This window comes from Schistocerca nitens, chromosome 7 (genome assembly GCF_023898315.1).
Source record: "Schistocerca nitens isolate TAMUIC-IGC-003100 chromosome 7, iqSchNite1.1, whole genome shotgun sequence".
NCBI lineage: Eukaryota > Metazoa > Arthropoda > Insecta > Orthoptera > Acrididae > Schistocerca > Schistocerca nitens.
The window spans coordinates 103,728,600-103,755,229 of record NC_064620.1 but is presented as its reverse complement, the minus strand read 5'-3'; the positions used below and the strand labels follow the sequence as shown (position 1 = coordinate 103,755,229).

Genomic DNA, 26,630 nt, shown 5'->3' with positions numbered 1-26,630 from the left:
TTTTGGCAAGCTTGTTAGGCTTATACTGTAGTGAATTATAGAAGTGTCACTCAGGTTGTCCAAGTGTTTGTTCATTGAAGTATGTTGTTCTTAGACTTCTTGGACTTTGTCACAGTGCTTATAATTAATATAAGTTTTTAGGAGGAAGATATTCCATTGTGACTTTTACTGCACTGCAGTAGTAGAATATTGTCCATGAAAGATAAAGAACCAGGTTGGGTTTTGCACAAAGCTTTCATCCATAACGCACTAAATGCCTCGTGCCTAGTGACAGATGTTAACCACCAGGCCAGTCGCACAGCGTCAGGCATGTGGTTCTGCCGTGGCCGCTGCTGGCTCTCTTAGTGAGTGTTGTTTCCAGATTTATACCATCTTCTGGGACATTCTTACTGATATTATTGTGAATTCTGTCATGTAAATGATTTCATTAGAAATTATTTCAGGTTATTGCATATACAAAACAGGTATACATATTTTATGGGTGGTTTCACTTTGGTTAGTTAAATACCTGTGTAGATGACACCAGGTAGTAGCAGATTTGAAATTCCATGTTATGCCAAGACTTGGGAACATCCGTACAAGTACCACTATTATTTTCTTGTAATTGTTCTAACTGAGTTACCTGACTGTGCAGAGTATTACCAGATAAACATGCCCAGCATCATACGACATAGGACCATGTCTTGCAGATTTAATGGGGATGGTAGTGGCAACAGTACAGAGGCAGTTAGCCTGGCTTTAAAAATGTATGTTTTACTTGCTAAACTACAAGTGGACATCATCTTGCCATGGCAGCTCTTGAAGTCCACAGTCAGTGTTCTGTTTGAGGTACATATCCATGGCCACTGTAGAACCATGGGTACAGTGGACTTAATAATGTTTGAATAGAATGGTGTCCACCAAACGTCATCGTGAAGACAGGAATGGCTCCAGATGCTTGTATGTGCATTTTCTGCAAATTGACAGAGCTGGATAATGAAAACACAACTAATTCGTGGAACAAAAGAAGTTCATATCTGTTCTGTTCTGAATCTGTGAATAGCATACATTTTATTTACTTTGTTTTACTTCTTGTACCAAGATGCAGGGATAGGCGTGCATACTTATCCTCGTCTCTTACCCCTATGCAAGAAATTTCTAAAGGTCTCGAGATGTCACAGTGTATCTGTGCTCCTATGTCAGAGTTCTAGTTTGTGTACTTATCCACTGCTTAACATCTCCCAGTATTTAGCATGGTTGTATTTACTTGTATCATTGTAAGTCCAGTATATTTTTTTTAAAGCCTTCCTTTGCTTTGAGACCAACCCAGTGTAGTCAAGGGGTAAATGGCAATGTAGAGCAGCAAAAGTTATGTCAGGTGGCCTTTCTGAAAGTCTTGGACTATAAAAATATATTTTTATTTTCTTTCAATTAGTGTGAGCCATTGACAGAATGCTACTTCACACTATCAGTGGTGGTTAAGAAACAAAGGAAGAAATCTTTTTGTGATAGAGCATTCACTTACATGACAGGTAAAGCTGCAAAAGAGGCAGAGGCAAGTTTACGAAGGCAGCGTAGGCTGTTGCGGACACAAGTGCTGAAGCAGCTTGTTGTTGGTGCTCGTGTGGCCAGGGGGCTGGACTGGAAGTGGCGTGATCAGGATGGCAGCCCACCTGGCGAAGGCACTGTCACGGGTGAGCTACACAATGGTAAGACACTCTTCATTACCAGGTATTAAAGTAGGATAAATACAAGCAGTTTCTTGTATGCTGTTTGAAAATAGAGAGATATAAAGTAGTGTGTTTGATTTCCCCTTTGAGTTGTGCATTCTTTGGTCTTTGGTTGTAGATGATTGTTGCCATTTCATAGTGTTGTGGTGGGCAGATTTCAGTCATTTTCGCTATTAGTGTGGTAAACAACTGTTCAAAGGTGCCAGAAACTGAATACAAGAGGATGCTAACACCAAATACTTAAATACGCAAGCTGTTGAGAAAAAACTTAAACTGCCATTGACATACCTGTTTATGATTTGGTTAGGCAAAGATTAACGTTTTTATGCAAATATTGGGTGTCTCTACATGTTACTGGTGAAGGATAATCAATTGTGACTAATATTGTTACTAACTATGTTTTTATATGTAAAAACAAAGATGATGTGACTTACCGAACGAAAGCGTGTTTGTGTTTGTTTGTGTGTCTATCGACCTGCCAGCGCTTTCGTTCGGTAAGTCACATCATCTTTGTTTTTACATATATTTTTCCCACGTGGAATGTTTCCCTCTATTATATTAACTATGTTTTTAATTTTCCTTAAACTGGCATGGAGGATATAAGCTAATGCTGAAATAATACTGTTCATTTCAGAGGTGTGGTGCAGGAAAATGACTTTCTTCTAATGAATGTCATGATATGGTTGCTAATAATTAAACGAGCCACATATTAACAGCCTCCCGTGTTGATAAGCTGTTTGTGCAATTCTGAGAGATTTTAAAAAACGAATAGTTCTGTGTTATTCTTATTGGGTTGGTGTTCAGGAATGAGACAGAATTATGAAGCTGTTGCTGAAAAGTGGAGAGACCCGAGTTAGTAGGGTGAAAAGGCGGTAGAAAAAATGACTGAGGACTCAACTTTATGGTGATGTTTCGTAAATGAAATAATCACTTAAAAGATGAAAGAAAAAACTGACTGCAAACACATGTTGTTTTGAAAACAATGATGGTTTGTATCTTGAAGTATCCTCCAGCACTTAATCTTATTTAAATTTTAATTGTTTTCAAAACATAGATGAAATATGAAAGTGATATCAAGTGAAAGTTTCTTTGTACGTGAAAAGTATAGAGATTAATATGTCGATTGACATAGCAGATCAGTCAATTAATTGTGATTGTGACACAGTTTCATGCTCATAAAGTCACTGAACAGAGTTTAAAGTGCTAAGCACCATAAAATTATTGGATAATTGTCATATTTTCTTTGAAATTGCTGATATCTTGGAGGAAAAATTGAATGGTTAATGATGTATCCATAGTGATATTACAGGGTGTATACGACCCGGGAGATCCGGGAAAAACCCAGGAATTGTTTAGAATTCTGGGAATTTTTCATTGTTTTAGTTTTCAGTTAAATTTTTGTGATTTTGACTGGTAAGAACCAATACTCTAACAAAGAATATTATTGTATCCTGCTATTGCAGAATAATACTGCAACAACAAAACATGAACGAGAGGAAAAAAAAGAACGAAAATAAAACTTAACTTGCAAAGGAAATGAGCCATATACAACAACAAAACACAGTGCTCATACAAGCGTCTGCCAACAGCAAAGTATGTCAAGGGCTTTAGGAAGACTATGCAATGCTTCATAATAACAAACTGCCTCCAATGAGCCTTACGTGACAACTGTTTAAATTAGATTCGTTTGAGCAGTTGCGGGCGGGCTCTTGCGCATGCACAGTTGAGTCTCGTATTAGTAGTACCGTCTTTTGCTTCTGGTTACGTAAGCATGGCTGGCGCCCCTACTTAATTTTGCACCGGTTCGGAAATATAGTAAATCTGGCGCTGATGCTCAGAGCAGTCTGAGTTGTGATGGGGAGATGGGTCGTATCCACGTGAACTGTGTTTAAGTTCAGTGATTTTGTTGTTTCCTCTTTGTTTGTTGTACTCACATTAAATGATGACAAACGGATTTTTGCATCCGGGTGTTATCAAATGAATTAAAATACGTTCGCATAATTACGAAAGACTAAAATATGTTATTAGTTTTAGATTTAATTTCGACCTTCCTGACAGTCAATCATTAATCGCCTTGCAGAACAATGAAGTTATTTTTGTCGGTTTGCTAAAGAGATTTGGCTTTCATTAATCTTTTCTGCTTTATTTGAAACGAAATGTTTAATTTCACACTATTGGCTAGTTTCAACTGTTGGCTGCATTTCAAGTGCACGTATGTCATTGTGCCATAATAAAGAACTAAACATGAGATAATACAGTACTGGTAGTCCAAGAAAATTTACATACGAATCTGGACATATGAATGTGCATTTTAAGCCGAATTATGCATTTTAGTATGGTTCACGAAATTCCGATGCTCTTGAAGTATCCTCTGCAGTCATGTTTCTTTTATGACATAATGTAAGATCTTTTAATGTTTTACACGTACGAACATATGGGCTTCCTGCGTCATTGTAGCTGTGTAAGCACGGTGACGCCTATTATCTGGCGCTCTCTTCCAACTGCTGAAACGAACCTATTTCTAACATGTCGCAGGAAAATATCGCGAATGGTGATTTGAAAAGCGTTACATTCAAACCAAATTTCCTTTTATGCAAGATGAACTATGTACGATGAATTTCTTAAATCACAAATCGTTTGACTCTCATTTAAAAATGAACTCTTTGAGGACAACCATTTAGAAGAATTTCGAGCCCAGAAGATCAGACATTTACGTCATTATTAAAAATTTTACTGGCACATTTGTGTGATGTATCTTGAAGTGTATCATGATCAAAAAAGATCAACATTATATGTGGAAGCTTAGCTTCTCTTCCAGCTTATTAATCTTGGAGACCAATATTATATGTGAATGCTATGTAACTTGATTTAAACCATTAACTTTTCTTATTTGTGTGTTCGTGCTACTTAAGAGTGATCTTGTTATTGGCTGACATCACGTGTCCTATGTTATCAGCTGGCGACATCACGTGACGAGCTATGACTGGTTTACAAAAGCGCATTACAATCTCGATTTCAATGCTTCGGAAAGTGACATGCGGTGTATGGTGGAATTCAAATTTATACCTTCATAATACGGAAATATGCAGTGTACATGTTGCTGCACATCAAAGGTCTTTCAAAACGTTTTTCCCCCATGAGTTTTGTTTTCTAAAGTGCCGGGAAATTCTACGATGGTATATAAAACCATAAACATTCAAAGAATTGATGAGTTTTACAGTGCCGAGGAAGAGTATACTGTCTCTTAACACGGAAAAAGTGTATTTTCCCCCAGGAGAAAGTGTATTTTTAACCGGGATATCTGGGAAAAATCTGGGAATTTTTTTTCCTTGTCCATGTATACACCCTGTATTAGTTGTGATGGTGTCTCAAAATTACGACGCTGCAAAATGCCATCACTCACAATTTATATACTGTGCTCTTGTGACTTGAAAAACAATTACCTCTGTTTTCCAGCACAAATAAAGGTTAATTGCCCTAACATTGTGCAATTTGAAGCAAAGTTACACGTTCTCTGCAGCTTTCGAATTGTTACAATAGGCCATTCAAAGTCAATAAGTAAGTAAAAGTTCCTCGTTCCAGTCCTAGATGGGCCAGTTGGTCCAACCACCCACCATATCATCTTATGAAGTAGTGTCATTGGATGTGGTATGGAGGAGCATGTGGTCAGCACACTGCTCTGCTGGTCGTTGTAGGGTTTCTTGACCATGGAACCGCTACTGAATGGTTGAGCAGTACCAAAAATTGAACCCTGATCCCCGCATGGACAAAAAAGGTCCATGTGTAATTAAAATACACTTTCCATTGGTTGATGTGTTTTTCGAAATGAAATGTAAACCTCGACAAAAGATTTGAATTGAAGTATCGCAGAAGACGGTGATCATTTTCTTAGTGAATTTTTAAGGGGCATTCAAATGAAACCCGCTCACTAGTGTAAAGTAACGGTAACAATTTTACTAACTCAAAAATGTAGTTTACACACAGTACACATACTCAAAAATAGTGCCAAAACTGTTGGCACATTTATCCCATTGCAACACTAGCCGGTCGATACTGTCATTGAAGAAGCTAGTAGGCTGCTGTCAGATCCAGGCATTAACGGTGTGGGTGGTGCCCACGCAATACCCAGTAATCGATGGATTTCGTCTACAGTGATTCTGCGGTTGTCAAAGACTAAAGCATTCACTTCCGCAAACATTTCCTATGTGGTGACATCATGAGTCTGTTTAGGACGAGCATAGTCTTCCAGTGACGTGCGCCCCTCAAGGTATTGTTTGCGCCATTCCACAACTCTTGAATGACTCTGACTCTACTCACCGTACACAGCCCTCGTCCGTCGATACATTACACGACCTCCAGCTCCCTCCACTGCCAAAAATCTAATCACTCCTCATTGTTCCTGCTTACTCGCCTGCATGTTTGGTAGTGGATGATAACTTGTATATCCACCTTCTCTTCGGCGTGAAACCACACTGGTACTATGTAACATCAAATGGTGCGCACGTGTGAGTCTCTCTACCAATAGGTGGCGCCACCATACTCACAGTTATGTGGTCCCACCTTAAGTGTAGGGCAAAGGTAGACGCACTCACCAGGTTTCATTTGAATGAACTTCATACATTGAAGGAGTTGATGGTAGGTTGCAAAAACTTGTTTAGTGATAAAATAAGTATTTACATAGTGTGACAGAAATGTAAATTAGGGTTACAGTGGTGTAAAGAGATAGTAAATTCCAACTTCACTTTGTCATGAAATGTGTGTTTTTATTACATAACACATAAGTAAAGACATAAGAAATATATGCTGTTGTATAGCTGTAGTAGGAAAAAAGGTTGATGTATAACGTAGTGGCTGGAGCATCAAAGGAAACAGTTTGTGAAGGCATAAACGATATTTTAATGTTTACTTTCCAAATTTATTAAGTAAAGCATACCACTGACTTCAAGAAATAGTGTGTTAGTATGGTTAACATGATAGAAATAAACTACTAATACCTACTTGTGCTTAAAAAGATATTGTTAGCAGTGATGAGTTTCTTGTCATCTCTTATTAAAAGTTTAAAAAAAAAAAAAAGTTGGAGAGATTGTTCCTTGTATCTTGTGAAGTGTGAAAGGCAGTTACATTAAATAGAAAGTATTTTACTAATAAAAACAGATTAATTACAGGATCTGTGTGAAATCAAGAGACTAAATTATTCTCTGGAAAGTACAAACATAATAATCTGTTGAGAAATTAAATCATCAATCATTGTTTGGTTTGCATCAGGAATAAATCTTCTAATAATGAGATGTGTAGGTTATTAATTTCATATTTCTGAATGAAATTTATTTTTCTGATAATTTTCAGAGTACTGTCTTTGGTATGTTAACAGTTTTAAATGTTGTGAAGAAAATAGAACTATGATATTGAGCCTATTTTGTAGAAATAATGTGTTAACTTTGTCATCAGATTATGCACTATAGTAATTGGTTCACCAGTACCACTGGAGCAATGTTTACGACAATTGAACACATTGTCTGCACATAGAGTATTTCAGTTTAATGTTCATTTTAGGTAGGTTTTGCTCTGTATTTCAAACACATACTGTAAGGTTGAGATTTAGTTCTTGTATAAATATTATACCTGCTTCTTTGCATGAGTATCCAAATAAAATGAAATGTTTAAAACTTTTTTTTCACCTTCTCCCTAAATTACCCTTCTTGCTGCATTTTTTGTTCATTCTTTTTATGCTTATGTACACCTATACATTGTACTTGCATGTTTTGATGTTTTTACAAATACAGCGTTCCAAGAAATATTTGACACAACTGGTAATGCGTTAGTTGAACCCTTCATGTTACCAATTACAATGTTTCTGCCCTTTAACATTGAATTCCTCCTCATTATAGAGGTATGATTTTTATAGTACACGGACAAATTAAAATTTGACAGATTTCATTTAAATGCATATTGTTTTCCCTTGTTTCATTAATTGAGATTTTCCACTAAAAACCACATGAAAACAGTTGTGGTTATTTGGCTACACTCTGCCTGAAAGTCACTAATTTCCATTGTTAATGACTTAAAATTAGTTGAATCGTAGATGAAACTTCTGTCTGAAAGTCAATAATTTCTGGTGTTAATGATTTAAAATTAGCTGAATTATAGCTAAGTTTCAGTGACTGGGAGAATAATATTGCACTTATCAATATTGAACCTGTCTTTGGGTGGCGGATCTATTGGGTAAAATTATAGATATGAGGCATTATTTAGGAAGAGATTGTCATAATTTTTCATTATGTTTGACACTCAAAATAATAATAATAATAATAATAATAATAATAATCTCCCATCTTATTGTCCTACTTGTTAGCAGCCACTTCTACAATTTCTATTACGGGCAGCTGATCATTTTAATCACCAGGGGTGGCGGGGGGGGGGGGGGGGGGTTATGCAGGCCCTTTTCTTTTCTTTTTTGACAAGCTTTTCAATCTGTTGCTTTCTCCCATTGTTCCTGCAGTGAAAAACGATTACAGCTTCATAAAACTGCATGCTGCATGGTAACATTCACACCTGGTGTGACTGGCAGTTATTTCGACAAGATGTTTTTACCACATTGAATATTTAATCACAATGTATGGACTGTGTGCTTCGATGCTTATGGCTTTGTCGTGAATGAACTTGTACCACATATAATCTTATTTTCCTTGACACCCATCTACTTTTTGCTTCCGATTTCTTCACTGCTTTGAGGTTATGCATGTGTCTTCACAGAATCTGTTTGTATCCCGTTTGTGTTGTAAATTGAAAAGATGTTACGTCTCTGCACTTTTCCTGTTCTGCACATGCTCATGCTAATGGGAGACTGGACGATGGCAGTTTTTGTTTGTTGTTAATCTCTTCTGATATATGTATTTGTTAGATTATTTAAAATTCAGTCTGTGCATATTAAATATAAAATATGCTTTTCAGTGTCTCTTATTGCTCACAAAGTTGACTGATACATTTTAATTACAGGTTTGATGTAGAACATCGTACTTACATTTTAATTATAGTGATTGCTATTGTGTTTGTAGTTTTCAGAAAATAGTCCACAGTACAAAAGTGATTTTGAGGCCCCCAGAATGAGTTGAACAAAACATTGAATGCATTGGTATAAAGTAGGATATGTAGTTCGTTTTGATACAAACAGTAATTGAAACAGTAGATCTTAAATTTGACCATTAATTTCTTGCCTATATGGGCTTCATATCAGAATCTTCCATGCCATTTTGGTCTTTTTGCTATGTTTACCTTCGTTTCTACAACCACACCCTTTCATACCTGCAGCAACTGTCAAACAGTGGAAACTCCAGGTTGGAATATCAACAATTTACAGAAAAGGTGGATTACTACTTACCATAAAGATGACGCGTTAAGTTGCAGATAGGCACAACTAAGACATTTTCACACTAGCTTTTGGCCGCAGCCTTTAGCAGAAAAAGAAACCCACACACATTCATTCAAACAAGCAAGCACACCTCACACACGCGACTGCCGTTTTCAGCAGCTCGGACTGAACTGCAGCTGTCATATCCCTGTGGGAGACCCAGGTGCAAGACCTGCCTAATCTACTCATCCAGAACTTCATATTCCAGTCCTGTCACAGGCCTAGCCTACCCCATCTCAGGCCAGGCCACCTGTGAAAGCAGCCATGTCATGTATCAGCTGTGCAGCAATTATAGCACAGCTTTTTATATTGGCATCACTACCAACTAACTGTCCACCTGGATGAACAGCCACCACCAAACTGTGGGCAAGATCAAAGTAGACCACTCTTTGGCACAACATGTGCAACTGAAAATAACAGGTTTGATTTCAGTGGCTGCTCCACTACCTGAGCCATTTGGATCCTCCCCTCCACCACCAGGTTTTCTGAACTGTGGAGCTGGGAGTTGTCCTTACAACACATACTCCACTCCTGAAATTATCCCAGCCTCCACCTATAGCAACCTACTGTCCCCACACCCACTACCCAAAAGTTACCACCCCCTGCGTTCTGTCACCTCCTCTCTATTCTGGTCTCCCACCATCTTTGTCTCTGCCAACACACCCACTCATCTATCCCTTTTCCCACTCCTTTCTCACTCTCCAATTCCCCCCACCCCCCACCCCCCTCCCCCCTCCTCCCCTCCTCACAACCTACTGACACTGCCTATTGGCAGTCTAGTCCCTGTGTGCCACACAGCGCTCTTCTCGTCCCCTCCCCTCCAATACCCTGTCATCCTTCCCCTTCCCTGCCCCTTCTAGATTGCTGCTTCCATTCTATGTGACAGCTGGACTCCAGCTCGTGCTGCTGGAGATGGCTGTCTTGTATGCATGAGACGTGAATGAGTGTATATGTGTTTCCATTTCTGAAAAAGGTTGTGGCCAAAAGCTAAAGCGTGAGGTGTTTTTTTTTTCATTTTTTTTTTTTCATGTCGACAACGTAACAGGCCATTTTCACAGTAAGTAGCAATCTGTCTTTTTCTTATATTGTTCACAGCAACTGTGTGTTTTATAGTGGATTCCCATGTCCACCTTCTGTCCCCATATACTCACATGCTCCACAGTCTCCCACACCTTGTTCCTCAGATGGATATCCAATCTTATCCCCCAACCCTCACTCGTCTACTTTTGGCTCTTACATGGAAACCCATCGCCCCCTCCACCCTTTGTCTCTCTCCCATCTTGAATCCCTCCCCAATCCCTGTCTCTCCCCACTAGCCTAGTCCCTATATCCCCCCACCCACCAACCTTGTTGTTAAGTGTCCAGTACTACTACCCCCTTTCCCCCTAGGATACCAACCATTTCATTACTCACCTCACATTTGCCTCTTGCACCCCTACCTATAACCCTCTGCCAGCCCCCTCCATATGCGTAAGGGGGAGTGGGTGATTAGATCTCCCCCCCCCCCCCCAAAGTCCTGGTCCTAGTTGTTTCCTTACATAATGTGAAGATGAAGCAGTGATCAGTCAGCAAGAAGGTTTTTATCTGAGGTGAATGTTAGTAGAAGTAAGTGTTCTGTCTTGCCATTCATCATCATCATCATCATCATCATCCTCTCTAAGTAATCCAGTTGTGTCTCCCACCATACGAACAAAATTCATTGCTAATAAACAGGTTCAATGCCTAAAATGTACAAAAACTATGAAAATCAGCCCATTTTTAGATTTTTAATCAGCATCAGGCAATGCCAATGCAGATTTTTAGAGCATGTCTTGCTTCTGTGTCCTATGGCTTGTGTGCTTTTTGCACCCTAGCTGCCATGTGACCCCTCAAACTTATTCTTTCCTCCTTTCCATTAAGGGAAATAAAAAGAATGAAAATCACTTCACACTTTTAACCATTAATACATTTCTGAAACACATTGTTTTATACATGTCAGTTTTTTAAATTCAGATGTATTACTTTTGAAGCACTTATTCGTGTTTTTCAATATGTAATGGACAAATTTATTTATAGTGTTAATAACAGGGCAGAAAGACCCACACTACATGAAAGATGCAGGATTTTATTATACTCCCAACATTCTAGTGAAGATAGTAACAGTCAATTTATAGAGAGCAGACTCTTGTGCATGTGCAGCTTGTGCTAAGGTTCAGACTGTCTACTGAGGTGCATTCCACCACCTGCCTTCATATTACTAATCCGATGGGCCCATACATTGTGATGTTAAACACTAGTTTCCTGTTACAGCCTAATCAGTTGTTTCAAGGAAAGAATTATACCACCAGAATTTCAGATCCTTTATCGTCTTACTTCAGTTGACATAAAACAGTCTTTTGCTGTACTACATTATCATTCTTATATTATGCTGGTCACCACTTACCTTCAGGTGGCACAACACCCAATACAGATTTTTTTTTTTTATTTTGGGGGGGGGGGGGCAGCAACACTCAGCTTTTGGAGCCTCTCAGCTCTTGCAGTGACAGGTTCCTTCTCCTGGCCAGAAAGCAGAAAGTATTTGGGGGTAGGTAATAAAAAAAATATGCTTTATGCTAACTTCAGTTCAGAGGTGTATAAGAACAGCCTTAGTTCTTGCAAAAGACGATCATTTCTTGGAAGTGCTTTGTGAATGAACCACTATCGTTTGTTTTTGTTCATCTTGGAACACCCAAGCAGTAAATGGCTTCCTAGTTTTCACCCATGAAGATTTATGCAGACTTTGCATTTCCTCAATAGTTTGTTGAGCATTTCCATATGTCAGTGGACACAAGCCTTTTCTTGAGCTTAATCAAATTACATGGAATCTATTGGGAACATACTTTTTTCACAACTAAGTGTTCAAACTTAAACAAATTATTGCTGTCTTAAATATGCATAAGGATGCCTCCATGTCGTATTTAGTCGCATACTGATCCTCCTCACTCATGTTGTGCATGGCATCAATTTTTTTGTAAACAATCAAGTGATTTTAGTTAACTTCACTAAGTACATAACAGACAGAAACATGACTGGTAAGGAATTCTTCAGAACAATAATTGTAAGAGGTCTTTACAGAAGATAACTGAGTACCAAAATTCATTAACCATTGTTCTCGTGTTAGATTTTTACAGAAAATGCTAAAAAAAGTATCATTCAATGAAAACCTTTGCATGAAGTTTCCATTTTTCACAACACTGTTTCTGTGAATACTTACTGCAAACAAACTGCTCACCCAGTTTCTGCTGTTTTAGCAATAACAAATGACATATTCACAGTCAGTAATAACATCACATTTCAGTAGTGCCATCTAATGGTCGTAAATCTGTTATATGCTCACAGGTTGATTTTAATGACAGAATGCTGTGCAATTGATGCTCATATCGATGACAGTTTGTTTCCTTTTCTTCTTTTGATGTGATTACCCATGGAGCTAGTCAGTTGTAGAGATGACTGCAGTTCAAAGTAAATCAGTATTTTCCACATAGGCAGTTCGTGTTAAATTTGAGAAGAAAAGCTCCAAGTACCTGAAGAATCTTTAATACTCTTAAATTTGCTTCTGTAGCGACCAGTAAGAAACCAATTGTTTAGAAACGAAATGTAGAATAATGGAGACCTTCATATGTAAGCACTTGTAGCTACATACACTTCGTGATGCCACTACCAATACTGCCGTTCCCTTCCTACTGAAGAATAGTGGTCAGATAAGTATGTAGACAATTTCAAAACATGATTGTCTTCCAATAGAGTACTTACGAATGTGTGTATGAATCTTACATTAAACTGCTGTATAACGTATTTCGTACATTAATTGGGTGTATGTTAGTATGGGTCTTTTTGCAAAGGTTGAAGATTCATATAAATTCTTCGTGTAGCTAACAATTAACCCATTAACTTCAGGTCTTCTGTAACACTATGTGTAGGCTTTTTGCTGTGGCGGATCTCATTATTAAAATCTTCTGTGTCAAAGTTCTCAAAGGTTCTTTAAAGGTAGATTTACAAAACTGCACATCATAACAGTGATGTGATGTTAAAATATATAGGCTGCCCAGTGTTGTGAGGGTCTAACTACTGTTGATAAATGAGTCTACGCTCTCACGAAAAAGGTGTTCATCGTACAGGCCATAGTTGATCCCGTCCTCTAACCACACTCTGTGGGCATAATGTTCTTTACAACAATGTCAGCAACAAAATGTGGGGAAAAGGGAAAAAAAAAGAGGAATGAAGAGTAAAAGAAATGTTGTCATTTTTGAGTACATGCCAGTTTTGGAGTATCAGTTAAGAGACACTCATAAACTGGTTGCAAAAATAAATAGTAGTGATACAATTTACTCATTACTTCCACTGTGGAGATCCTAGCAGGATACTTGTTACCTCCTTTTTTCGAACCGACTTCTTCGGAGCCCCAAATAATGCAGCAGGACTCTAAAATAGTTTTGAATGTGATTACCTTGACAGGTGTACTGCTCTTTCCCAGAACCCTCCCAACAAACCCAAGTCCTCTGTTTGGTGCCCTGTTATTGATTTCACATTTTTAATTCATTTTAAATTGCTTGTTAATATTACCTCCAAGTATTTTAACAATGCCACGTGATCTGAAAGTTTTCCACTAATGGTGCGGTTTGATGCTAATTCTTGCTCTGGGTTGAGCATTTTCTCGTGGTTCCCTCACCCCCACCAGTAAGCAGAGTTTTCATTCAGTATCCCATGTGTACAGCAAAATGTGATGTAGCTTAATGCTTTTTGAACAGCACTTGTTGCACTTGGAGACTGCCAAGTTCAGTGTGGGGTGATGTATATTTTCTTATTTATTCAAAGAATCCAGCAGGTTTGTGTGCTTTTTATGTATTGTGTAAAGCTCCTGCCCACGAATGTCATCAGATAAGTCATTTATAAACAATAATGATCTCTCCCCCCCCCCCCCCCCCCCCGCCGCCCACCCCCCTCCCCCTGCATTTAAAGATTCACAGTACTGTGTTTGCAAGACTGTAGACATTATTTCACTGAGGTATCTGATTTTGTCTATATTCTGGGTGAGCTGTTAAGTAAGATGAAAGTTTAGTAATAAAAATCTTAAGTTTGCTAGGTAATCACTCAGAAACTGAAAACACATTCCAAACTTAGAGGGTTTCTCAGGTAAACAGGAATGTGATGGTTTGGCAATTGCTTTTTTCCTTACTTGTTGTAGTCTAAGAGCTTCTGATATTCTTTTATTCCTTGCTGTAGTTGTTTTCATTATACTAATTAGTCTGTTGCTATATTATGTATTCAGATATTAAGTACAGACCTATCTGTGTTGAGTTTGTTCTTAATGATCTCCATTTTATATAAAATAAATGGTGCATAGAACATAGTGTACAAATCTTACCATCACAGAGAACCAGAAAGTATCAGACATTAGGAAAGCCCTGGATCTTCATTAGTGTGCTTCCAAATAAATTCATGTATAATTTGAGAACGTCCTCTGAAGTTAAGTGAGAAGGTTAAGGCTGCAAATCTGTAACATTCTTCTTTCTACTGATTGGCCAATCTCCTCCTACTTTTTTCAGTGTGTTACCTTTGCCTTCTTTGGGGATGACTACTGAGTCTTAATTTTTACAGATTTATGTGGTTCTTGCCTTGCACTCTATTCACAGGCTATTGATTTCTATTCTTAAAAGCTGACTGCCTGACTGCATCCCTCAATTATAACATTGCTTATCCTTTTAAGATACACAGTCATAATCAATTTAAATGTCAGTTGTGCATGTTTAAGTAGAGATATACAAGCATATCTTGTGTACCACCATTCATGCCCAACAAAACCAAACTAAATGTTTGACATACTTCTTGTGTCTGGAACTTGACAGTTTGTTTTGGGAAAGCTAGAAGAAAGGACAAAATTCATTTTTTCCCCAGTATTGTTTGTTTGTATTAAAGGGGGGGTTTGTGTATGGCTGCATTTTGCAGGCAGTGTGTGGACAGCTCTTGTAATAGAAAACTGGTGGTGGAAGGGAGAAATGTGGCTTGAAGTCAAAGACTAGTGTACGGATTAATTTTTTCATCACGGTATATGAATTTGTAAAGCGAGGAGAAGGAAAGTGGATAACTGTACATTTCATTAGCTTTGGTATGAGAGTACTGTTGTGAAAGTCAGTGGCTGTACTTGTTTCCTGATCTGAGCAACAGTTTTGATCTAGTACCCAACTTCATTTGCGTTGTTTTCTCTAGGGATATGGGTAATTTGTTTCCATTCTGGGGAAGGTTTGAGGAACAACATGAGATTTTAAGTACATTATATTTTGTTTCACTTGCATGTAGTTCTTTTAATCCTTCTCTTTGTGCAAGCAGCGTATATCAGATTAATTGCTCTGCTACATCGTGTCTTTACCAGAAAACTATTACAAGGCAACAAGGTTTAATATAATACTGTCCTTAGCAAAAGAACATTTTAAGGTAAGTTTTATTTGGATCAGTTCAGTTGCATTTCAAGTAGAAATAATGTCATCTTTAGAATGCTGCTACTGTTATTTTGATCATTGTGTGTTACTGACACCATATCAGAAGGAGCAGAGAGATAACATACAACTGATGTCACTTAGCTAAATGTCATCTAAATGGACAAAAAATCTGACCTTGCAACCAAGATTTTCATCTCTGCAAATATGAAATAGGAACAGCAAGCAAAGCACCAATTTCTATTGCCAAAAAAGTGAGACATAAAACCTTACTGGAAAAGAGGAGCTTCTCGTCCAGGCTTTGAATGGCCAAAGGGTGTCGACTGGCGGCCGTGTCATTCTATGCCTTGTGACGTCGTGCAGCTGTGGTGTGAAGGAGCATGTGGGCAGCACACAACTCTCCCAGCTGTTTTGCTGGCATTCCAGACCTTGGAGCTGCTACTTCTCAATCAAGTAGCTTGTCAGTTGGTATCACAAGGCTAAGCACACCCTGTACCAGCCCTCCCACCTGGGAAAATTCCTCGGCAGTACCAAGAATCGAACCCAGGTCCTGTGCATGGCAGCAGTCTTCGCCCACCACTCACCTATGGAGGTGGACGTAAAACTCTGAGGACAAAAAACATTCAAAACAGATTTGTGCATAATTAAAAATTTTGCACTAAGATTGATTGTAAGTGCTAAATTTTCGTCTTGAGGTGCCACAAAGAGCAAGTTTTTTTGGTTTGCCTTGGACACTCCTGATATTGAAAAGCATTAGAATCTGTTATTGTTTTAGTTGTAGCTGCTGTTGCTGTCTTCCATTTTTTGTGACGACTATCACAGATAGATTTCTGAGACACGTTAATAATTTGATTAGACATTTTGTTTTGGTGATGGTTATTGGCACTTTCAGGTGTTTTTTAAAATATAATCTCTGATATAGGAACTTTTTTTTTCAAGTTATTGTATTAGTTATTCTGGTTGTTGATATTGCAGGAGGAAAAAAATATATTTGCTGATTCCACCTCACCTCTACTCCTTATGCTATAGTGTAGAATGAAACAGTTGGTGTATTTTGTCTTAAAAGGCAGGAGGTAAATGGCTGAAAGTAAGTGACTGTCAAAAATACATTGTAGAGGTAATTGAAAGAGGCACATGAAGTAATTTTGTTTCATTAGCATTTTTTAAATTCTTCAACTTGCAAATGCTAGTGATTACTAGTATAACATGATCTCCACCCATCTCGTAGGACCTTGTCCCTTCCACAGAGCAAAAGTTGACAAGATATTCATCTAGTCTGCGTGTTACTGTAAATCAAATTATAAAACTAGCAGATAATTAGTATTGAATGTTATACCAAGTGTGTTATTGTTGCTTTCGTACAAGTAACAGAAATGACTTGAATTCATTGGAAACATCTGAAGTTGCCTTCGTTGTTCATCTGGCCTGCCAGTACTAACAAACATAGTTCTCATTTTTCAGTAGTAATCTGTTTTGAAGACATTGTGAGTAGATAACTTTCTTCGAAATGAAGTCAAAGCTGCCGGCTTTATCCACTGAGCTTTTCTGAATATCACGGGACTCAGTTGTAGGTTCAGTTTGTGTAGACTTTTTTATTGAAACCTATTATATTTGATTAGCTCATAATATGACAAGATTTATTCAGTTCCTTGGCCACCAGTACTTACAATATTCCCATAGCACTGAAATACAAGGATGGATTATTTTCAGTATTGGTAGTTGAAAATAATTAAAGTGCAATAGTGTGTCATTCTTTGTCATCCTGTCTGCCAGAATTGTCACTAGTGCTCTTTCATGACATATCAGGAATGATGATGTGGAGAACTGAAAAAAGTTAGCACATACACACACATACCCCTTGATGTATATTTGAACACACAAAATACATTCTGATATAGAATGCACACTACACATCTTTTCACATACCTGTAATATTTCATTATTGATGGGAGATCGCATAAGTTCTTCCAGACAAGAGTTTCAGGGGATTTGAAAATAGCCACGTAAGTTAAGAGTTCCTAAATGTGTTTTATTCTTAATTTACAACTTCATGGTTGCTTCCTCACTACATTGTTCAAAGTTTGTGTCTGTTTCCGTGATATGTTTGTGTACTTTGCCATGCAATGTAGGGAATGCTGTCTCACCCCCTCTGGTCTCTCCCTCCTTTGCCCTGGTCCACTACCTAAACATATTTTTGAGGCACGCACTCTTGAAACACTTCTGGCCTCTGTAGGCTAGTGTTTTTACACTTTGAAAACATCCATCCTTTAAAACCTCTGTCCCACCCTCTTCAAATACTCTTACAAATCTCTCTATGCATGCCTGTGTGCTCAGGTATGCGTGCATGCATGCCCAGTCGCGTGCACGCACACACACACACACACACACACACACACACACACACACACACACACACACACAGAGAGAGAGAGAGAGAGAGAGAGAGAGAGAGAGAGAGAGAGAGAGGAGCTACATCGTATCCAAAGACATTTAACATTTTCCAATTTGATATCCTTTATCCTAATGCATTCATAAACAAATGAAATATGTGAGGAAGTATTTTTCATATTACAGTAATGAAATTGGGCTATTATTACATCTAATTATTTGTTAAACATCCACCACCACGAGTTTTTTAATTTCTTTCGAAGTAATTTCATACATGCAGAAATAAAAAGCTCTCTGTGTCACAGATAAAGGAGTGCTTGAGTTTTCTATTCTGCATGTAATTTTCACTAACCTCCTTGCTGGCTGCTTCAGTCTTCTAGATAGTGGTAATTAGGAAACAGTACTATTATATCTGAAGAGAGCCCTAAGCACCATGCATTTTCAGAACTGTTAGATTCTTCAGGGACAAGTTCAGGGAGGTGAGTTTCACCTACATAAAGGTGCTTGTCAACCCATTCTGGGGGAAGATATGCAGTTCGTCCCCCTTCAGGGATGTGTGGTTGTATGTCAAAAGGCTGGATCGATGTCACGTGGGACCACGGAGGTTCCAACTCTTACCGCATGGGTGCTGAGGGAAAGTACGACCTTCGCCTGGCAGGAACACCTTCTGGGGCAGGGGTCTCAGATGCCGACGCACCCAAGACGCCGACAGCTCCTGCTGGTAAGCTCCCGACCTGTGCTCTCTGTCTACTTCTGAGTCCACTACTGTTCTGCATTGAGAATACTTCCTTGAATCAGAGAACAAAGACCTGACTGATAATCATGACAAACCATCTTTACTTCAGTGGAAAGGTAGGATTTTGTAACTGTTTTTGGTTCTGTATTTTTTAATTCCTTGCCTGGATAATCTTTTTCAGTACTTTGATCTTTAGAAGTCTGAATTAATCTGATAGTAAAGCTTCTCAAAGTGAAACCTTTGTCTACAGCTATGCAAAGAATCAACTCCATTAATGAAACAAAGGGAATATAGTATGCAGCTTATCATTTATGAACCTTGATTTTGTCCCAGTAGTTGAAAAACATAACAAGTATCTTCTTAGTAATGACTGAACTTTAATTTCTCCTTTTAAAGTAATGTAGAATGGATTTTTGTACAACACTATTATTGAGGAACTTTCTGCAGTAAGTTTCATTGTAAATAACATCATGGCTGTTGGTGTTGCTAGATCAGCAGTTAAAAATCCCTGAGCTCTTTATGAAGCAAAAAAGTAAGCTTTATTTACAATGAAACTGGTCCTTGTGCAAGTTACAAGACAATATGTGTATTTACCAAAGCACAGATTGAGTCAGAAACATACCCATTTTTATCTGAATACACTATTTATATGAGAACACAAAAAATTGTACACTTCTCATTAAAACAAGATAAAGTTTGTAAATTCAATTTTTAACTGATCTTCATTGTACTAATTAGAGACTTCTCTTAGAAGTTCTACATCACACAAACCAATATTTCTGCTGAGATAGCTATAATTTCTGTACGACCGGAATCTTGTTTGTCCACTATGTGAGAATGAAAGTAAACCTACATTGTGGATCAACCCCAACAAAAGACATTTTTATGTGTGGAGACAAATGCACATACCAAAATAAGAGTGTATGTATTAAGGGATATTTTTTGAACACCTAGCTGTAAGGTCTAGTTTTCTATTTTATAACATTCCAAAGTTGATATTAAAATATCGTACCTCCTAAAAAACAAGAAAAAGTGAATAAAACTGTTACTTTAACATAACAGTGAAGTTTCAGATATCTCTGTCATGGGTTCTCTGTTGATAATAAGCTACAGTTTCTCATATTTACATTTATCACCTGGATATAAATGTGCTTCACTTGTCTTTATCAGCAGCTAAAACCTACAATGCTCTGTATAGGATCACCACAAAATTGTTTACATTGCTGCGTTAGGATTATTATTGATAATTGGTGCATTGGAGCTAGTAACTTGTTGCAAGGTGCATGTGTGACAGCATTCATGTAATTTTAGTATCATTTGAAATCATGACTGTTATTCTGTGACTCACTTCCTACATAATTCAGCAGCTGAACCATTTCTTTGTCAACAAATAGCCTCCCCCACCTTCTCCCATGAGTCAGATATTTTGCTCCCACATTATAGCTGACTTTTCACAGTTGAAATAATGTTCTTTAGAAAACCTAATTTATGTATTTATGTCATTATTTATAGACAGTGTAGGCTTTTTATTTGTCCACGTATCTAAATCATTTTTCTATGAATTGATCTTACAAAGTCTAATTTGCTGTTGAGTAATAGATGCGAAACACAGTGGCCTAATGTTTAAGATAGTGCTCTTATGTTTCCTGTGGATGGAGGTAAAATATTTTTCAAATGATAGAGCACAGCAATCAGTCGTCCTTTTCTTTAAGATTTTATTAGGCAGATCTAGATTTCAGCTACTGCCTAACCATTATCAGTGCACTATCTCATGGTATCAATGCATGTCCTAGTTCTAGTAGTCATGAACGAACTTGACAGAGGCCCGAACAACAGGTGGCTGACATACTAGGACATGCATTGAAACCATGAAATAGTGCATTGATAATGGCTAGACACTAGCTGAAATCTAGATTTGCCTAATAAAACCTGAAAGAAAAAACAGATTGCTGTGCTCATTTGAAAGTCATATCACAGTTGTTAAGTGCACCCACTTTCCCAATGGAAGGTAACTTGAGGGGTAAAATATTTGTCGTCTTGGTGAAAATCTTTTTGAGATGCACCTGAACTACTTCTGGTGAAGCGTAGTTCCTTAAAGAATATAGCAGATTCATACCCACCTTTGTTAAACTGACCTTTGTATTTAGTGATATCTGTATCAAGACATTATACTCTTACTTTGGTTATAGTGCCTGGTACAAGGTGGCAGCATAATTATGCAATGTGCTGAAATTAAGTGAAAGTAATATTGTGAATATCTACATGTTACTTGACAGTATGACATTTTATCTAATATAAAATTTATTTTCTTTATCCTGTAGCCTTGGTTTTTCTATAGCAACTGAAATGTGAACATTTAAAGTGGACTCTCATACATTTATAAACATGCTTTCATCTGCTTACAGGGGTAAATATAATTAAAAATTCACATGCTATAATCATTTGTTCTTGTTTCTCGTACTGAATGTGGTGGTACAGTGGTTAACACATGGAACTCATAGTTGGGAGGTCAACGATACAAATCCTCTTCTAACCATCTAGATTTAGGTTTTTTGCGATTTCCTGAAATTGTTTAAGGCAAGTGCTGGGATGGTTCCTATGAAACACCATTGCTGATTTCTTTCATCCATCTTGTCCTATTCCAAGCTTGTGCTCCATTTCAGGACACTAAACTCTAATCTCCCTCCCTTGTTGTTACTCAGGTATTGTAGGACCAACAAAAGATTTTGCCATGTCTAACAACACACACATCAGAGATTAGGACACAAGAGTCATTACCGCATTTTTAACCGCAGCCTCTGTCATCAGTGTTGAAAGTGTCAAAAAAACTCTTTCACTTTGTGACTTTTGACTTTTAGTGGTCGTAGTGTATGCTCTTATTGCAGAAGCTAAATTGCTATTTGTATGTTAAAAACGGGTCTTTAATATTGAACATTGTCAGGAGATTGAGTATTATCGTTTGCAAAAGTTTAATAGATGTTAAGAGTATTATAAAGCCAATATTATTGATGTGTCATGTAAAGTTAATCAGCAGTTTTCAGAAAATGTGTTGTGGATCAGCAAATGAACCATACAAACTGCTTTCTGACTGATAATGTAGCTGTATTGCCCCTCAGATGTTAATACTTGGAAGTTAAAGTAATGAAAATGAAGTGGATCAAAACCTGGTGGTTTACACATTGGAGAGGCATAATTTCAACTAAGCTTACAAACTGAATTTTTGGTGTCTTCAATTCATCTCTACGCATGCAGTTCCCTCCCACCATTCCTTGATCATAACCGGAGCAGTGTGAAACAGTGAGTAATTGTCTCACATGGTGTGATACGGTGAATGTGAACATGGTGAGGAAGAGGGCAATGGAGGATAAACAGGTGTATTGAAAAGAAAAATCAAATTCGAGAAAATAGTAGCAGATTCTCGATGGGAACACAGGTAACTAAAAAGAGTACAGTAATAAGGACACTCTTTGAAGAATTGATTGCTAAATTCAGTAAGCAGTTAATACTTCCTCATCTGCAGGAAGACACATTGTAGAGATATTGCAATAAGGTCAATGGAACTGAGGATCCACATTTTGCAATCGAGAAGTCGTTTCACTCCCAACGGGTGACTGTGTGGTGTGCAATGTTCAGTCACAGAATAATTGGCTCGATATTCCTTGATGGCACGGTAACTACCGAACAGTATGTGAAGGTTTTGGAAGGTGATTTCATCTCCATTATTTAAAGTAATCCTGATTTCGACAATATGTGGTTCAAGCAAGACGGAACTCCACCCCATCAAAGCAGGGAGAGTATTTGATGTCCAGGAGGAGCACTCGGGGGACCGCATTCTGACTGTGGGGTACCCAGAGGTCAGTGGCATTGTCCTCAATTAGCCATATTCTCCATACCTGAGCACATGCTGCTTCTTTTTGTGGGGCCATATTAAAGATAAAAGTGTACAGCAATAACCCCAAAATCATTGCTGAGCTGAAAACAGCTATTCAGGTCATAGACAGCATCAGTGTTCTGACACTTCATTGGATTATGGTTTTGTCATGATGACGTGCATATCGAACGTGTCATAACCTAAATTTGAATATCTGTAGTCACGTTTACTTGTTGAATAAAGTGCATACACACTATAGTTTGTAACTAATTTACTTTTTTTTTCCCCAATATTGTTCAATAACTGTCACACTATACAAACTTCGAACTTTCTGTTTGGAATTGCTAGATTCTTTTGGTTAGAATATACAAATAATTCAAACTGTTCTGCAGTAATATTTGATATCTCTTTGTATTTCATTATACTCCAATTTGTAAATGTCACAGGAACTTTTTTTCTGGTTGCACAAATCCCCATCATTTAGTTATTAAGGATTCAAAGTCTATTTTATTTAACAAATAACAACATTAGTCTGAAACCAACTTCATGTAGTTGCAGTTATCTCAAACAGCTTAAATTTTCTAGGAAATATTTACATCACCCAGTAACAGAAGGAAATAAATACAGATGGCATATTACTTCTGTTTGGAAAAACATAGATCTTATAATCTAGCTTCAAATTCTTATAGTTGTTACTAAATATATTGCCCTTAATAAATTCTTTAATTGCGTATCGATACAATGAATTCTTTTCATTACTGGAAAAAAAAAAAAAAGAAAAAAAAAAAACACTGTAATACAACAATCAAAGTTAAATAAATGGAACATTATTTACTGTTAAGTCTTAAGAGATTTTCCTGTACAGTGTGTTTGTAGTCAGTTGTGGTTTATGTATAGAGTGCACGCCTTGGTGGGGGGCTGTCATAATTTATTTTTGTGTTGTATTCAGTTAAATAAAAGAAAAGTAGAAGTAGATCAAGAAAAGTTCTTCAGTATCAATAATTCAGGTGTTCATGTCACCATGTGGATAATGAAATCAGGGTGATTATGGAATGATTCAGCCAAATGCAGCATGCAACCACAACTTGTTTTTCCTTTAGATGCATAGTAATAAAATAATGTCACTTGAGGCACCTACAGTAACTACATCATTAACTGATTGCAGTAGAGGGTAAGAAGATTCACCTGTTGAATCACTAGAATATGGTAATTATTGCTTTTAATGGCTGAATGTCTCTCCAGCAACCCCTCTTCCCTCCTCCCACACACCCCCGTTACCCCTCTTCCCTCCTCCCACACACCCCCGTTACCCCTCTTCCCTCCTCCCACACACCCCCGTTACCCCTCTTCCCTCCTCCCACACACCCCCGTTACCCCTCTTCCCACACAACCCCGTTACCCCTCTTCCCTCCTCCCACACACCCCCGATACCCCTCTTCCCTCCCCCGATACCCCTCTTCCCTCCCCCGATGCCCCTCTTCCCCCGATACCCCTCGAGCCGCTTTTCCCTCTGTGCCCGCACCTGCCCCCTGTAAATTCTCTTACAGTGTGTGTAGATGTTTAACTTGGTATTTGGCAGCTACAGCAACACCAAGCAGTGGTACAACCCAGCAAACAAGCAGCAGTAAGGCCAGTGGAAAGAACGGAAGCAGCAGTGTTCTTGCAAGCCGCAAATCTAGTTCGACTCCGAGCCTGCCTGACGCTACTGAGGTTGGTGCAGCACGGGCATCTGTTGCAAGCACAGAACAAGCTGCATCAGCTGATAATCTTGCAGCAAAGGTAACCTTTTGTTCTAGTTATGTATTCTATACACATTTTAAGATCCTATCATTCATTCTGTCATTTTTAATGTGTACCGCTGTCCCCACTATACTGCCTCTGTGAGGGGGAGGTGTTTGCATGAATATCCTTTCACAGTTTATTTCTTCGTCTTGTATTCTTTTAGTGCAGGTTCACGGAAAATATGGTACGTAAAGAGACAGAAATGAAAGGTAATAGTAATGCGCACTACTACAAAATTTAAGACACCAATTTTAATCGTGCCTATAAAAATATTGGCAGCTAAATTACTAATGACAGCAAAATAAATATGGTATAAACTGTGTACTGCCAATAGAAAGGAGAAGCTAGATATGTTATCAAATATAAATTAAAGTTTTAGGAAGTATATTGTAAAGTTATTTGTCCGGAATACATAATAACCTTGTACATAAGAAGAGAAAAGAATATTTTTAAATGTGGTGTTAACAGAAGAATGCTGAAAAGTAGATGGGTAGATAAGTAACTAAAAAAAGTGGTAGAGTATTGATTTCAAGAGAAAAGTGACCTTGTTGGTTTTATTATGGTCTTCAGTCCAAAGACTGTTCGATGCATCGCTTCACAGAAGTGTATTGTGTGTATGCTGCTTCATCTTTATATAACTGTTGCAGCCTGTGTCCATTTGAAACTGCTTACTCTACTCAAGTGTTGGGCTCTCTTTACAATTTCTAACTTCTATGTTTCCTTACATCATCAAATGTTTCATCTTTGATGCCTTTAGAACTGTCCTATCGACTGATCCCTTCTTTTAATCAAGCTGTGCCAAAAATTTTTTTTTGCTCAATTTGATTCTGTACTTCCTCATTAATTATTTGCTGTATCCATCTAATCTTCAGCTTTTTTCTGCAGCATCACTTTCTGAAAGCTTCGATTCTCTAGTGGTCTAAACTGTGTATTGCCCATGTTTCAGTTCTAGACAAGGCTATGTTCAGGACTAATACATCTGAGAAAGACATGCTAACACTTAAATTCACACTCAGTGTTAGCAAATTTCTCTTTTAAAAAAAAATGCTTTTTTGGTATTGACAGTCTGTATTTTATAGCCTCTCTACTTACACTGTCATCAGTCATTTTGCTGCCCAAATAGATAAACTTACCAACTACTTTTAGTTTCTTATTTCATTATACAGTTCTGTTGGCATCGTCTGATTTAATTCAACTACATTCCATTGTCTTCACTTTACCTTTTTTTTATGTTCATCTTATGTCCTTGCCACAAAATACAATCCATTTCATTCAGTTGTTTCTGTATTCCAGTCAACATTTTTGAAAACTTACTGTAAATCTACAATTTTAGAAACTTAGGTTTCCCTTTAACTTACCATCTAAGATAAGTTGAGGGGTTGATATTGCCCTGTGTCTTGCTAAATTTCTCCAGACACAAACTGATCTTCCCCGAGATCGGTTTCCACCACTTTTCCATTCTTCTGTAAATAATTCATGTCTGCATTTTGCAAGCATGACTTATTAAACTGATGGTTCAGTAATATTCCAACATTTCAGCACCTGTCATTTTTGCAACTGGGATTCTACATTCTTCTTGAAGTCTGCAGGCATTTCACACGTCTCATGTCATGCATGCATATCTTGTGAATAGTTTTTTTCATAGCCAGCTCCCTGAAACATCTCAGTAAATCAGAATGAATGAACTCCAACTGAGATCTTTCAGTACTCTGTGAAATTCTTCCTCCTCTATCCTCTGTCTTTTCTTCTTCTTCGTCTACTCTTTCTATAGTATTGGTTTCAAGTTTTTCTCTTATATAGATCCTCTATACATTCCTCTGACCTTGCAGCTTTTTCTTCCTTAATTAGTATGGACTTGCCATTCAATATCTTAATATTCCTACAGGTGCTTGTCTTTTCTCCAAAGGCCATTACAGTTTTTCAGTAGACTGCATCTATTTCTTCCCTAGTCATCCATGTACCCACAGGCCTGCATTTCTCATCTAGCCCTTCCTACATTGCCATTTTGCAGTTCCTATTAATGTTTTAGACATCTGTATTCTCTTTTTCCTGTTTCATGTGCTGCTTTGTTTCCTCCCTTCCTCAGCTGCATTAAATATCTCATGTGCTATCATCAAAGGGTGCCTAATGGTTCTTGTCTTTTCACCTATTTGATCCACTGCTCCCTTCATTATTTCATTTCTCATAGCTACCCATTTTTCTTCTATTTTACTCCTTCCCCTGTTTGTGCTCTCTCTGTAACTTGAAACCACCACTGGTTCTTGCAACATATCCATATCCATGT

At 37.8% G+C, this 26,630-nt stretch overlaps 1 protein-coding gene across 6 annotated transcripts in view; it reads left to right on the top strand.

The window, feature by feature from the left end:
• Nucleotides 1-26,630, top strand: part of LOC126195416 (E3 ubiquitin-protein ligase HECTD1) — a 314,241-nt gene that overhangs the window by 166,327 nt on the left and 121,284 nt on the right. For 5 of the 6 annotated variants that reach the window (XM_049934021.1, XM_049934020.1, XM_049934024.1 and 2 more), the window contains 3 exons: nucleotides 1,512-1,688; nucleotides 18,532-18,678; nucleotides 24,144-24,343. In XM_049934021.1, the coding sequence (XP_049789978.1) occupies nucleotides 1,512-1,688; nucleotides 18,532-18,678; nucleotides 24,144-24,343 (524 nt within the window). The remainder of the gene's footprint in view (nucleotides 1-1,511; nucleotides 1,689-18,531; nucleotides 18,679-24,143; nucleotides 24,344-26,630) is intronic. The other variant, XM_049934022.1, reaches the window with a different exon arrangement.